Source organism: Chiloscyllium punctatum, chromosome 5 (assembly GCF_047496795.1).
Source record: "Chiloscyllium punctatum isolate Juve2018m chromosome 5, sChiPun1.3, whole genome shotgun sequence".
Classification (NCBI taxonomy): domain Eukaryota; kingdom Metazoa; phylum Chordata; class Chondrichthyes; order Orectolobiformes; family Hemiscylliidae; genus Chiloscyllium; species Chiloscyllium punctatum.
Genome location: NC_092743.1, coordinates 9,774,974 through 9,788,157, shown reverse-complemented (window position 1 = coordinate 9,788,157; position 13,184 = coordinate 9,774,974). Strand labels below are relative to the sequence as shown.

The window sequence follows — 13,184 nt, the reverse complement described above, 5'->3', positions numbered from 1 at the left end:
GATCCAGCCTTTGAATTCTATATTTTCATACAATGAGACCAGACAGCCAAGATACATTCAATATGCTTCTGGCCTGAGCTCATGAATAAAACAAGCAATTTCAGGAACTGAGTAAAACAATGAACTGGAAAACTCTTCTTTCAATTCTCATTTCTCAATTCAATTTACCTTATACCACAAGAGATCAGAAAGTCAATTTTACCTTCTGGGTATGCGCAAACATTTCCAATTTGTCAAAGCAGAAGAAATTTATCCACAGAACCTTTTGCAATGTAACCACCCACTCGATACAAGATTATGCTTTAGAAACATTGTGCCTGAAAAATTAATCTAGTCAACCGGAATGTATAGGTATCACCCAATGGGTGACTTTATAACTTACTTGTAGTAGGAGAAAGGTAATGTGTAGCTTGCATTGTGCACTCAAGCTGAATTCTATTACAGAGCACATTCAGCCATGCATTATAGCATTCGTGAGTTTCTGAGTATTCAGTTATTTTCCTTTTAGAGCAATGGATGCGTGTGTACAGCATCTGAGCAACTCAGGCAAACTTGGCAATGACATTTCTCATAATAAACAATTCCACAAACCTAGTGACCAAACCACACACGTAGGAAACTGAATTTCATTTAGAAGTTTGAATTAGGGACCCAAAATAATAAAATTAAATTATATGGCAATAAACAGACCAAATTACTTTCTGGTGATAGTGAGATTTGAGATTGCAGTGTCACCAAGACCAGCTTTTTAAATCTAGATTTATTAAGTGAATTTTAAATTCTTATGCTCACTGAGCATCAGTCCATGCCACTGGATCACTAATCACCAATAGTTAACATTACTGGCAGGATATCATTAATGCCATCTAATTAATAGCTAACATGCAAATTTCAGGCTGTATTTTTTTTAAAAAGTGTACTCACTCTATTGTAATGCCGTTAGTTAATGATGTCCAAACCACTGTTGTCGATGGATCTCTGGTCCCATTGCCTATTATTTTTTTCTCCGGTATGACCACCTCTCCAGCTTTATCCTGCTGCTTTCTTTTCAAGCCAACTACTTCAGTTTGCTTTTCTGGCACATATGTTATAGTTTTACATTCATTAGGAGCTGGTTCAGGTACAGGGACATCCAAACATTGACAGACCAACTGAAGCTCAGTCAATAAATCCTAAAAATTTATCATCAAGTTTAAAAGAAAAGGACAATTTTAAGTACATATTCTGGATTATACTCAATTATGCAAACATGAGACACAAAATAGTTTGATACAAGTTCACAGAAGGTGGAGATGCATCAAGAATTATTCTAGCTAGGTTTGTGGTACAAGTAACTGGGAAGTAACTCTCATACTATTTATCATTTTATGATACTGATCCTCCTCATCTCTGTTACCTATGTAGAAATATTGCTGCTGTGAATATGCTGGAATATAACACATCCTTAGACTTAAGGTTTAAAACACCTTACTTTTGCCAAAATTATAAAGCTCAAATATTTTACAAAATTGAAAAGGCAAATAACCACATTCTCACCAAAAAGTCTTATTTACAATTAGTTTGTTTACTTTGATCTACTTCCACCAACTATTTTATTAAAATGCAAGCACTTTGTTAACTCTTCCTTGCCCAAAATGCTACATTTGCTTCTGTGGTTATTTCTACGATACCATTCTTTCTGCTTCTGGTTTAACACAAAAACAACATTCAAAAGAATCCCAGTTTGACAAACACTTGTAAATTTAATAGTTTATAGTCTGGAGAAGATTCAGAAAAACAAACTCTGTATCCATAACTCCCACCTCTTAGGGACGTGCAACTTTTTGAATGCCATAAAATAAATGCAATTTTATCTTTCAGATGACACAATGTTTTGTATAGATTTGAATATGCAGATACAGTATCAGTTTAACATCTCACAAAGAGAAAAATTTACAGTGATACTTCAGTGCAGCACTATGAAATCTAGACCTGGAGAGAGGTTTGAATTTGTTATCTTCTATACTGCCACTGATTCAAACTAGCATTGGAAAGCTACTCAAAACTTGTTTTAAAAAAAGCTGAAAGTGCTGGAGAAACTCAGCGGGTTTTGCAGCATTCATGGAGAGAGAAACAGAGTTAAAGTTGAGTCTGATCTGACTCTTCTTCAGAGCTGAATGTTTGATTGAAAAGGTTGATTTGCAGTGAGAGCGCTGAGAGAGGGGAATGAAACAAAAAGATATAAAGAAATTATAGAGCATCATTCAGTCAATTGAGGGCACAGCTGCAACAAAAGAAAAAGGGAGGGGGGGAAGCACAATACTCCTTACATAATATGCAAAGTTATACTAATCAATTCAAGTTAAAATAATTTCTGGTTACGACTTTCAAATTTCAGATGTTCAGCAAGTTACAATTTTCTCTAATGCCCTTGTAAATTCAGGATGCAAATGAAAACTGTGCACAATGAAATTTAGTTACCATTTTAAGTGCTGGATGCATCCAAATCCAAAGCTGTCTGTTTCCTGAAGAGCTATCAGGTTGTGTTTTAGGCCTCCAAAGGAAAGTAACTGGACCTAGAGGTTTCTCAGGATATTGGTCTGCCTTGTAAAGAACCAGTGATCCTTGACACTTCCCGGACAGGCAGGCCACAGAGGCAAAAGTTGTACCTTTAGTGCCACATAACAAATCAGCAGGACAACATGCATTAGACCATTTAAGGGCATAATAAAACCACAACAGAATAAGTTGAACTAAACAAATTTACTTGCATCATTCTCAAATTTTGTTGAATGATTTTGATAGTTACAAATCTCTAACCTTCTACAAAATACCACAGAATCAGACAATCACTAGTGTGGGGAAGCAGACTTTTCAGCCCATTGAGTCCACACCCACCCTCCAAACAGCATCTCACCCAGACCCACCCTATCCCTGTAACTGTGCTAATTTCCCCAATGTTAATCCACCAAGTCTGCACATCCATGGACACAATGGGGAATTTCACCTGGCCAATCCATCCTAACCTGCACATCTTTGGACTGTGGGAGGAAACCCATACAGACACAACGAGAATGTACAAATTCCACAGTTTCCTGTGGGTGGAATTGAACCCAGGTCTCTGCCAATGAGAGGGAGCAGTGCCAACACTGAGCCACCATGCATCCCAAAATGACAAGTCAAAATCAAAAGGCTTCATCAAAATGTTGGTAAAACAGAATAAAGGTTTCTAGCTGTTAAGCTATCTTGACTGCTAAGGCAGGACAGAAGAATCAGAGACTGACTATAGCCAAGGAAGTGTCTTAATAGAGTGAAGAGAGACCGCATCTATTCACCTTCTCAAATGGCTGACTTCCCAAACATTCAAATTTTGACTGTTTTGTAGCACAGGAGAAAGAAACTACATTTATTTAGAGTCAAGATTAGAGTGGTGCTGGAAAAGCACAGGTCAGACAGCATCCGAGGAGCAGGAAAATCGATGTTTCAGGCAAAGGCCCTTCATCAGGAATGAGACTGGGAGCCTCAAAGGTTGAGAGATAAATGGGAGAGGGTGGGGCTGGGGGGGACCCTTCAACCCCATGGCATCAACGTGGACTTCACCAGTTTCCTCTTTTCCCCTCCCCCAACGTACCCCAGTCCCAACCTTCCAGCTCAGCACCATCCTCATGACCTGTCCCATCCTTCAATCCTCCTTCCCCCCCTATCCCTCCTCACCTTCACCCCTACCTCCATCCACCTACAGCATTCTCAGCCATCTTCCCCCTCGGCCCCACCCCACCCCATTTATCTCTCCAACCCAGAGGCTCTCAGCCTTATTCCTGATTAAGGGTTTTTGCCCGAAACGTCGATTTTCCTGCTCCTCGGATGCTGCCTGACCTGCTGTGCTCTTCCAGCACCATTCTAATCTTGACTCAGATCTCCAGCACTTTCACTTACATTTATTTAGCTTGAAGTTAATTTGCGCAAAACAAAAATTGTTTAAAGCAGGTGAAAAGTTTTCAATCCACTGAAACAAAAATAGCACAGAACAGTTTGTCTTATTACTTAGAAGTTGTATGGATCGGATTTAGTGAACTAGTGTGGTTAACAAACGGAAGCAAATTGTTTTTTTTAAAGCATTTGGAAGTTCTTAATGCTTAAATCAGGCCACAATGAAGGGGTACAGGTTGCATCTACCTAATTCAGTATTCTGTTAGCGAGGAACTTGGAGCACAGCAGCCACAATGCTTCTGGTTTTCTGAACAACACACATTTACAGTGCAGCAAGCAAAGATCCTACTATTTAACTGTTACAAAGGCAGTTCCCAATATTTGCGATCTCACAGCAAGTGAGAGTTGCTGTTATTTAACACCTGTGACAGTTCCTGGAATTTAACTGTTTCAAAGACAGCAGCAAATCACGATAAAGGATCATTATCAATAAAGAATGAACTGTTAAAAATGTTACACATTGTCTGTACAGACTCAGTCGTTCTGGTGAAATGTTAATTATCAGAACAAAAATACTCGGCAAAGAACTTTATTTGCAGCATAACTGAACAACAGTTTTATTCACAAGGATGCAGAGATTTAAGAATAAAAATGCATTAGTCTACACTATGTGTTGGGTATAAGAAAGTGCAGATACTGATGCAGCTGCCAGGGTTTGTCAAAGAAGTTGCACAGTTAATTGGCACTGAAACTTCTACAGCAGGTTTCCAACACTGATGAAACTGATCTCTGTTGGCATTTTATGCATTGCACAACTTTAGTCTAAGAGGTTGAGAGCCAAAAGGTGGGGAGACACTTTTTGGTTGCAGGTACACACAAGCTCATCATTAGCAAAAATTAGAATTCCAGAGCCTCAGAGGTAAAACATATTGCCAGTTAGATACAGTGAGAACAAGAAAGATTGGATAACCACCAAGTTATTGCCATGGAGTTTGCACATTCTCCCTGTGTCTGCGTGGATTTCCTCCGGTGCTCCGGTTTCCTTCCCACAGTCCAAACATGTGCGGGTCAAGTGAATTGGCTACGTTAATTTGCCCATAGTGTTATGTACATTAGTCAAGGGGAAATTAGTCTGAGTGGGTTACTCTTCGGAGGGTCGGTGTGGACTTGTTGGGCCAAAGGTCCTGTTTCCACACTGTAAGGAAGCTATTCTAATCAAAGTGGTTAAAGATAGTCACACTCATATTACAAGAAATGGAGTTAAAGATCCACAGTTGACAAGATATTTTGGCGGCGCGGTGGATCAGTGGTTAGCACTGCTGCCTCACAGCACCAGGGACCCGGGCAGCAATTCCTGCCTGTGTGGAGTTCGCACATTCTCCCAGTGTCAGCGTGGGTTTCCTCCCGGTGCTCCAGTTTCCTCCCACAGTCCAAAGATGCGCAGGTTAGGTGAATTGGTCATGCTAAATTGCCCATAGTATTGGGTGTAGGGGAATGGGTCTGGGTGGGTTGCTCTTCGGAGGGTCGGTGTGGACTTGCTGGGCCGATGGGCCTGTTTCTACACTGTAGGCAATCTAATCCAGAAATAAATTTGTACCAGAGGCCAGAAGCCATTACACAAATGTTGCATAGCATCTGGCTTGCAAAATTATGCTGATTCTTGACAACTGTTTTGCCCACCCTAAAGCCAAACTGCTTGTCAAATACAATGTGGTGGAAGTGTACTAACCCCCAAAACGTCCCTCTCTTATTTAACCTTGGGATCAAATATCTTATGATTTAAGTAACGTCGGAGTTTATGCACTGATTAACTGCCAAAAACAATGCTGGGAGCTCTGATAGCATCCCAGAAATAATTTAACCTCAAGAATATGATTTGGACACTAACTTGTGCCTAGGAAAATGTAACTCCATCAACAATGAAGAATGCATAGCACAATTAGTGGTCAGTATTAACATTTGATTAACAATATTGATGCAGCTCAGGAAACTGGGTTCAGACTCATGATAGAAAAAATTCTTAACTTGTTAGAATAGATAGATAGTACATCCAGTCCTGCAGTGATTAAGCTAATTAAAGATTTGAGAGAAGAAACTTTACAAGCTGATTGGATGTGGACAAAGATGTACCAGTTGTGAATCAAGTGATTGAAGAGAGGATTGTGCTAATGGTTACACAGGTGAAAGTAAAAATGAAAATCCACGCAAGGATGATGATGATGATGATGATGGTGAAGTCACAAAAATAAATGCCTTGCTATATTCTCATGGGACACGGGCATGACTGGCTGGCCAGCAGTATCATCTAGCCCTGATAGCCCTGGAAAAGATGGTTGATGAGCTTCACTCTTAAACCGATATATCCATGTGCTATAGGCAAACCCACAATGCTGCTGAGGAAATTCCAGGATTTTGACTCTCAGCGAAGGAACGGAGATATATTTCGAACTCCCAATGTTGAGTGGCTTGGCAGGATACTTGCAGGTAGTGGTGTTCCATATATCTGCTGCCCTTGTCTTTCTTGATGGAAGTGGTTATGGATTTGAAAGGAGCCAAGGATCTTCAGCAAATTTCTGTAATGTATCATGTCACTAGTACACACTGCTGCTACTGAGCATCAGTGGTGTGGGAGTTAAATGCAGTTGGCCAAGAGTCACATCTACGTACATGATACAGAGAAACTCAGTCAGACCAAAATACATTAGACAAACCAAGCTGCAAGTTCGGATCATGAAGATAAGTGAGGAGAGTGGTCACAAACCTTTACAAATACCTGCACAAGTGCAATAATCCTTTGGTTGAGTCACCCATCAAGGGTCACCATCAGAAGTTTGAACAAGGGAAACGCATTAGCACCTACAGTCGGTTCTGCTATAACATAGTAGTTCCGCTCTCGTGCAATCCTGCGTTATAAGAAAACTGTATAGTGGCAGCACCATTTAAACAAGTGGGGCTGAAATCACGTTATAACCAGTACATGGTTTAAAAGTTTGCACTTTAGAAGCAGTGTCCCCAATTCAACAATTGCATTCAATGAATTTGCAATAATGAAACGCGCATTATAGTAAAACAACCTGTAAGGGGGATGGGAATAGAGAGTAATAGTTTAGACATCAGGAACTGTGACAGATGTTAAATGAACGGTTTAAAAACTCCTGTGCTCAACCTGAAACATGACTTTCTATAGTCTAGCAAAGGCCTGATCCCAACGCTGCAACATGTACCAGTAAACCCTGCTGTGTCTGCCACATTAGTATATCACCTAGCAGCTGTGTTTAACAAAAAAAGTGTGGCCCAAAAGTTTGGAAGCATGTTGCTTAGTTTCTTAACTCAAGAAATAGCAGAACAAAATAGAGGATGGTGTTGAAATATCCTGGATTGAAAATACCTGCATCTACACTGGTCAAACGAGCAAGAGCCTTCAGGAGATTATTCTCTGTCCCATTCAGCTCCAGGCAGCAATAGTAAGACAAATCCTGAAAGAAATTAAAACAGAAAGATGACTTAGAACAACAATGGTCAAAAGCTCCCAGAAAATGATATATGCTGATGCAATTTTAATGGGGACAGAGGCGCCTCTGGGTGCATTTATACACAAATCTTGGAGGCCACAGAACAAGATGAGAAAACTGTTCATAAAGCATACTGTATTTTGGGCTTTCAAAATGAAGGCATAGTAGATAAAAACAAGAAACTTATGGTGAATCAGTAAAACACAGATCTGGTCTCAATTCAGATACCATAACCATTTGTGGGTACTACACTTCATGGCAAGCAGGTGGAAGAATGGGGCTGACAAACACATCAACCATAATCATGGCAAAGCAGACAGATGGGTTAACGAGTCTAATTCTGCTATTAGATCTTATGGTCTTACAGAAGGATGTGAAGGCACTGGAGAAGATGCAAAGAGGTTTTTTTTAAGAATGGCTCTGAGGATGGCAGCATTCAGTTATATGGATAAACTAGAAAAGGTGGGATTACTCCCATAAGAGTGTAATTTGATAGGGATGTTCAAAATCATAAGTGGTCAGTACAGAACACATAGGGAAAATCTGTTTCTATTAGTGAGAATCAAAAGCCATAAGAGGGAAGACTTTTTTTTGAAGTATTGGACTTGATTGTTGCTGAAAAACGACATTTCATCAAAGCTTTTCAGCTTGCACTCATCAGGACAATTTATAAGAATGACAATTTTAAGAGAACTGAGTGATCAGAGCATTATCCTGGGAACATGTGCACGTACTGTGCTTGTTACAATTCAAAATCGATGACACCCATTCACTAGCTCATTTCTCAGGGCAATGCCCTGACCAAAGTCAATCTGTCTAGTATAAAATTTAACAAAACCTCCCAATCTCATTCATTAAACTCTCAATCATTAATTCATTCCCCATAGCAATACCTCTACCAGTTGTCCATTTGTCAATCATTCAGCACTCTTTTTTTCATGCAGAATAAATGTTGGTCTTCCCTTTGAAATGATATTCTTGTGAATTACCCTGATGACAGCAAGTCAAAAAGTTTTGGCAAAATGTATCATTTTCACCATTATTGTTACTCTTATACATACCAAGCGGTTAGGATCAAGAACGTATTGCCAACAATGTGACGGAAACAGATCAATTACGGCTTTCAAAAGGAAAATAATTACATGGTTACATAGTAAAGGAAAGGGTTTTCAGAGTAATGGAATTGTTCTTTCAGAAGGCCAATACAGACATGAATAGCATCTTTGTTCTGCGTCCAATTTGTGGTTCTCTCTGCTTGAATTGACTCACATTAAGCACAGATAAAGAGGAATATATGGCTGTTCTGTACTTAGATTTCCAAAAGGCATTTAACAAGGTGTCACAAAGGTTACTATACAAAATAGGAGCAATATGTAAGGAGTAACAAGTTAGAACCGTTAGAGGGGTCTAGTTATCTCACAGGCAACAGAGTAAGTCTCAATGAATCATTTTGGATTGGCATGTATGGCTGAATTAATAGTTATTACACGTCCTAATGACACAAAGATAGGCAGGAAAGTAATTTCTGAACAGGGTGCAAAGAGTCTGCAAAGGGATATAGACAAATTGAGTTGGGAAAAAAATTGGCAGATGGAGTATAATGTGCAGACATGTGAACTTGTCTGCTTTAAGTGGAATAGAAAAGCAACACATTTTTTAAACGGAGAAGTGGAAAGCTCTGAAATACAATGGATCTGGCTTTCTTGGTTTATGAATCATGAAATGTTAGTTTGTGTAGGTACAGCAAATGATTAGGACAGCTAGTAGAAAGTCGTTTATTCTAAGAGGAATGGAATATAAAAGTAACTGTACTGCACCAAGTGCTGGTGAGACTACATCTAGGAGGACTGTGCAGAATTCTGACTTTATTTAATAAACAACATAATTGTATTAGCTGATCAGAGAATCCACTGCAGTTCAGAAGGAAGAGCGATGATCTTGCTGAAACATACAATAACCTCAGGAGACTTGATATGGTGGATGTTGAGAGAATGCTTCCCTTTTGGGAGTGACTAGAACGCGGGGTACAGTTTAAAAATAGTGTCTCCTTATTAAGGCAAAGCTGAGGAGAAATAATTTCTCTCTGGGTCACAAGTGTGTGGAACACAATGGAGACAGTCACAGAATATTTTTAAAGCAGAGTTAGATTAATTTCTTGATTGACCAGGGATCAAACAAAATTGGGCTTGGCAGAAAAACAGAGCAGAGGCCATAAGCAGCTCAGCCATGATCTTACCAAAGGATCGAACATGCCTGACAGACTATGGCCTACTCCTGCTTCTAATTCATATGTACATATATAAACAATTATTTTCAGGCACTCTAGATAAAAATTTATAATTTATCATTTATCTTGAAAATGAAAAAAAAGGACAAATTTATACTGATCTGCAATAACTACTTTCTCCTCAACTTCATTTCCAGATTTAAAAGTTAAATGTACACTAGTTAAACTGCATGGATTTTAAAAAACTCACTTGAACGGTAATGTATGGAAATCAACGTAAAGCAAGAAATTCTGTGAATAATTCCACACTGAAGACTCCATCCAAATATAACTTGCTCTGTCTCAAAATGCTGAATAGATTAAGTTAAATTAGATTAGATTCCCTACAGTACGGAAACAGGCCCTTCGGCCCAACGTGCCCACACCAACCCTCCAAAGAGTAACCCAGCTAGATCCATTCCCCCGCCCTTTATTTACCCCTGACTAATGCACCACCTAATACTGTTTAGCATGGCCAATTCATCTGACCTGCACATCTTTGAATTGAGAGACTAAACCAGGGGGACCCGGAGGAAACCCACGTAGACACGGGGAGAACATGCAAATCCCACAGTCACCAGAGGCTGGAATTGAACCCGGGTCCCTAGCGCTGTGAGGCAACAGCAGCGCTAACCATTGAGCCACTGTGCCACTGCGAAGTTCTGGACAAAATGTCAGGGGGGAAAACTTCCACTGCAGCCTCTACTAAGGCTTAAAGGATATTGCACTGAATCAAACATAGCTATTTTCATTAACCTATCAAATGAATAACTTTTTATCTATTCTGTCATAAAATATGATCATTGCTGTCTGGGCCAACATTTATGGTCCAGCCCTTGAGAAAGCAGTGATGAGCTAACTTCTTGAACCACTGCTGTCCAAGTGTAGGCAGCATTCAGACCTGTTTTTGGGGGGGGGGGGGAAGACTGGAGGTTATGGGTGTGGAGATGTTGTCGGAGTATGGATGAGTTGCTCGATTATAGCACAAAACAAACCCATATACAAAGTCACTAAGGTAAATCTGTAGGATTTACTAAATCATTCAAGTATTCACCTGCAGCCTAACTGTTACATTTTGAAATATATACCTTCAGGGGCAATGTATGATTAAATACAATCCATACAAACTACAGTGATTAAGAAATTAGAATCAGCTGAGAAATAGGAAGCAATAAATTTCATCCAATGACTCGATCAACTAGTTAACCATATAGTGTTCCTTCGTATAACACTGATCCAGAATTCTCCAACAATAATAAATTTTAAACAAACTTTTTTTGGGTGGGTGAAGGAAGGGGAGGCAAGGAATGTTAAATACTAAACATCAAGTTTAGCAAAGAATCTAGATTGGTTACATAACAAATTCAGCCCACCTGGTTCACGTTTGCTTGCTTCTGAGCAGCTAGCCCCATTCTGTGGCCTTTCCCTAGAGACCTAATTATTCAACTTTTTTTTGGAAGCTGTGACTGTTTGTAATCATTTGCTCATGTTGCCAATCACATTAAATCTACATCCTCTGGTTATCAACTCTTTTGCCAGTAGAAGTTTCTTCCTATTTACTCTGTAGAGAATTTGAACACCTATATCATAGAAAAACAGAAAATAGGAACAGGAGAAGGCTTTTCAGCCCTTTAAGCCTGCTCTACATTTCAATATGATCATATCTGGTCGTCTAATTCAGTATCGAGTTTCCTCTTTCTCTCCATATCCTTCGATTCTTTTATACGAAACATTCAATTTTTTTTGGCCTCAACTGTTTTGTGGTAGAGAATTCCACAAACTCATCACTCTCTCAGTGAAGACATTTCTCTTCACCTCAATCCTAAATCCTTAGATCATGACCCCTGGTCCTGAACTCCCTAGTCATCTGCAACACCTTTTCTGCACTTACCCTGACTGGTTGAGTTAGAATTTTATAGGTTTCTATGAGATGTCCTCCTCATTCTTTAAACTAGAGTGAATTATTCCTAACCGACTGAGTCTTTCATCAAATCTTTCCACTCATACACTTCTCTAAAAAGAACTGTCCATTGGTCTTCATTCTATCGTCCTACCTGAAATCCTTCAACTCAGGAAACCATTGCGTAATTCTGTTCTGCACCACATCTAAAATTTTCAGGCCCTTGCTATCAGCACAGTGCTTAGTACTGCACACAATAATCCAGTCAAAATCAAACTGGTGTTTATAGAGATTCACCATGACCTTCTTGATTTTGTGCCATGCCAAAGTTGCATTTATTAGCAGCATTCAGTTATAGAAATTTTGCAAATGTAAACTTGTATCTTATTGTTCTGAATGCAATTCTCCTCCATAAAATTATTTAGTCAGAGTTATACAGCAGAGGAACGGAGCTAAAATGTACTATTTAAGCTACCTGCAGAAGACACTGCTTTGTCATAGAACGATAACATGCTCGGTAACTTTTAGTGGTTGGTTTATTGCCCAAACAGTATCCCCACTTTTTGACCATATGGAATCTTTTTGCGTGCCATATGTGAGTCTCCAGCCAAATGTTTTTTCGCTGCCTTCGATTAAATTCCATTAACAGACTCCCGTGTCGTCGACGGGCTTTGCGAGATTTACTCTTTGATTGCTCTTTCTTCAGCTGGGAAACCTTTTCCACCTGCAGAAGGGAGGATAGTAAGAATTAGGACTTTGACAGATTGGTTTTCCCACAAAAGATGCTTTGATACACTCAACACAATTCACAAACCATTGTCTGTTAACAACACTTGAATAAAAAGCTTCTTAAAAATATCACTATAGTTTTAAAGCAAATACATTTCAACTTTTAAAAAAGGAGCTTTTTTTATTTTTTTTTAGATTAGATTACTTACAGTGTGGAAACAGGCCCTTCGGCCCAACAAGTCCACACCGCCCCGCCGAAGCGCAACCCACCCATACCCTTACATCTACCCCTTACCTAACACTACGGGCAATTTAGCATGGCCAATTCACTTGACCTGCACATCTTTGGAGTGTGGGAGGAAACCGGAGCACCCGGAGGAAACCCACGCAGACACGGGGAGAATGTGCAAACTCCACACAGAGAGTCGCCTGAGGCGGGAATTGAACCCGGGTCTCTGGCGCTGTGAGGCAGCAGTGCTAACCACTGTGCCACCGTGCCGCCCTGCATGGATGTGGCTATCTCTGACTAAGTCAGCATTTCTTGGCCATTCCTAATTGCCTAATCTCCATTCCTGGAGAAGTTGGTGCAGTCTTCTTGAAGCGCTGCAATCCTTAGGGTGTATGGGCAGACCAAGATAAAATAAGAAACCAGATTTTAAAAATGTTTATTTCAAAAAAATAAAATTCATTCTGTACATTTAGGGTTAGATATGGCACAGTGACAATGTAACTGGACTGCTAGAGGCCCAGACTAATGATGTGGAGACACAGGTTCATATCCTACTGCTGCAGTTGGAGGAATTTACATGCAATTAATAAAACCTGGAATTTAATACACAAATTATAATATCCTCATGATATTTAAGAA

General features: G+C 39.6%; 1 protein-coding gene across 3 annotated transcripts in view; it reads right to left on the bottom strand.

Moving 5' to 3' along the window:
- Positions 1–13,184, bottom strand: part of pop1 (POP1 homolog, ribonuclease P/MRP subunit) — a 62,925-nt gene that overhangs the window by 29,824 nt on the left and 19,917 nt on the right. For all 3 annotated transcript variants that reach the window (XM_072569752.1, XM_072569753.1, XM_072569754.1), the window contains 4 exons: positions 12,063–12,311; positions 7,298–7,385; positions 2,461–2,648; positions 925–1,172 (listed from right to left, as the gene is read on the bottom strand). In XM_072569752.1, the coding sequence (XP_072425853.1) occupies positions 925–1,172; positions 2,461–2,648; positions 7,298–7,385; positions 12,063–12,311 (773 nt within the window). The remainder of the gene's footprint in view (positions 1–924; positions 1,173–2,460; positions 2,649–7,297; positions 7,386–12,062; positions 12,312–13,184) is intronic.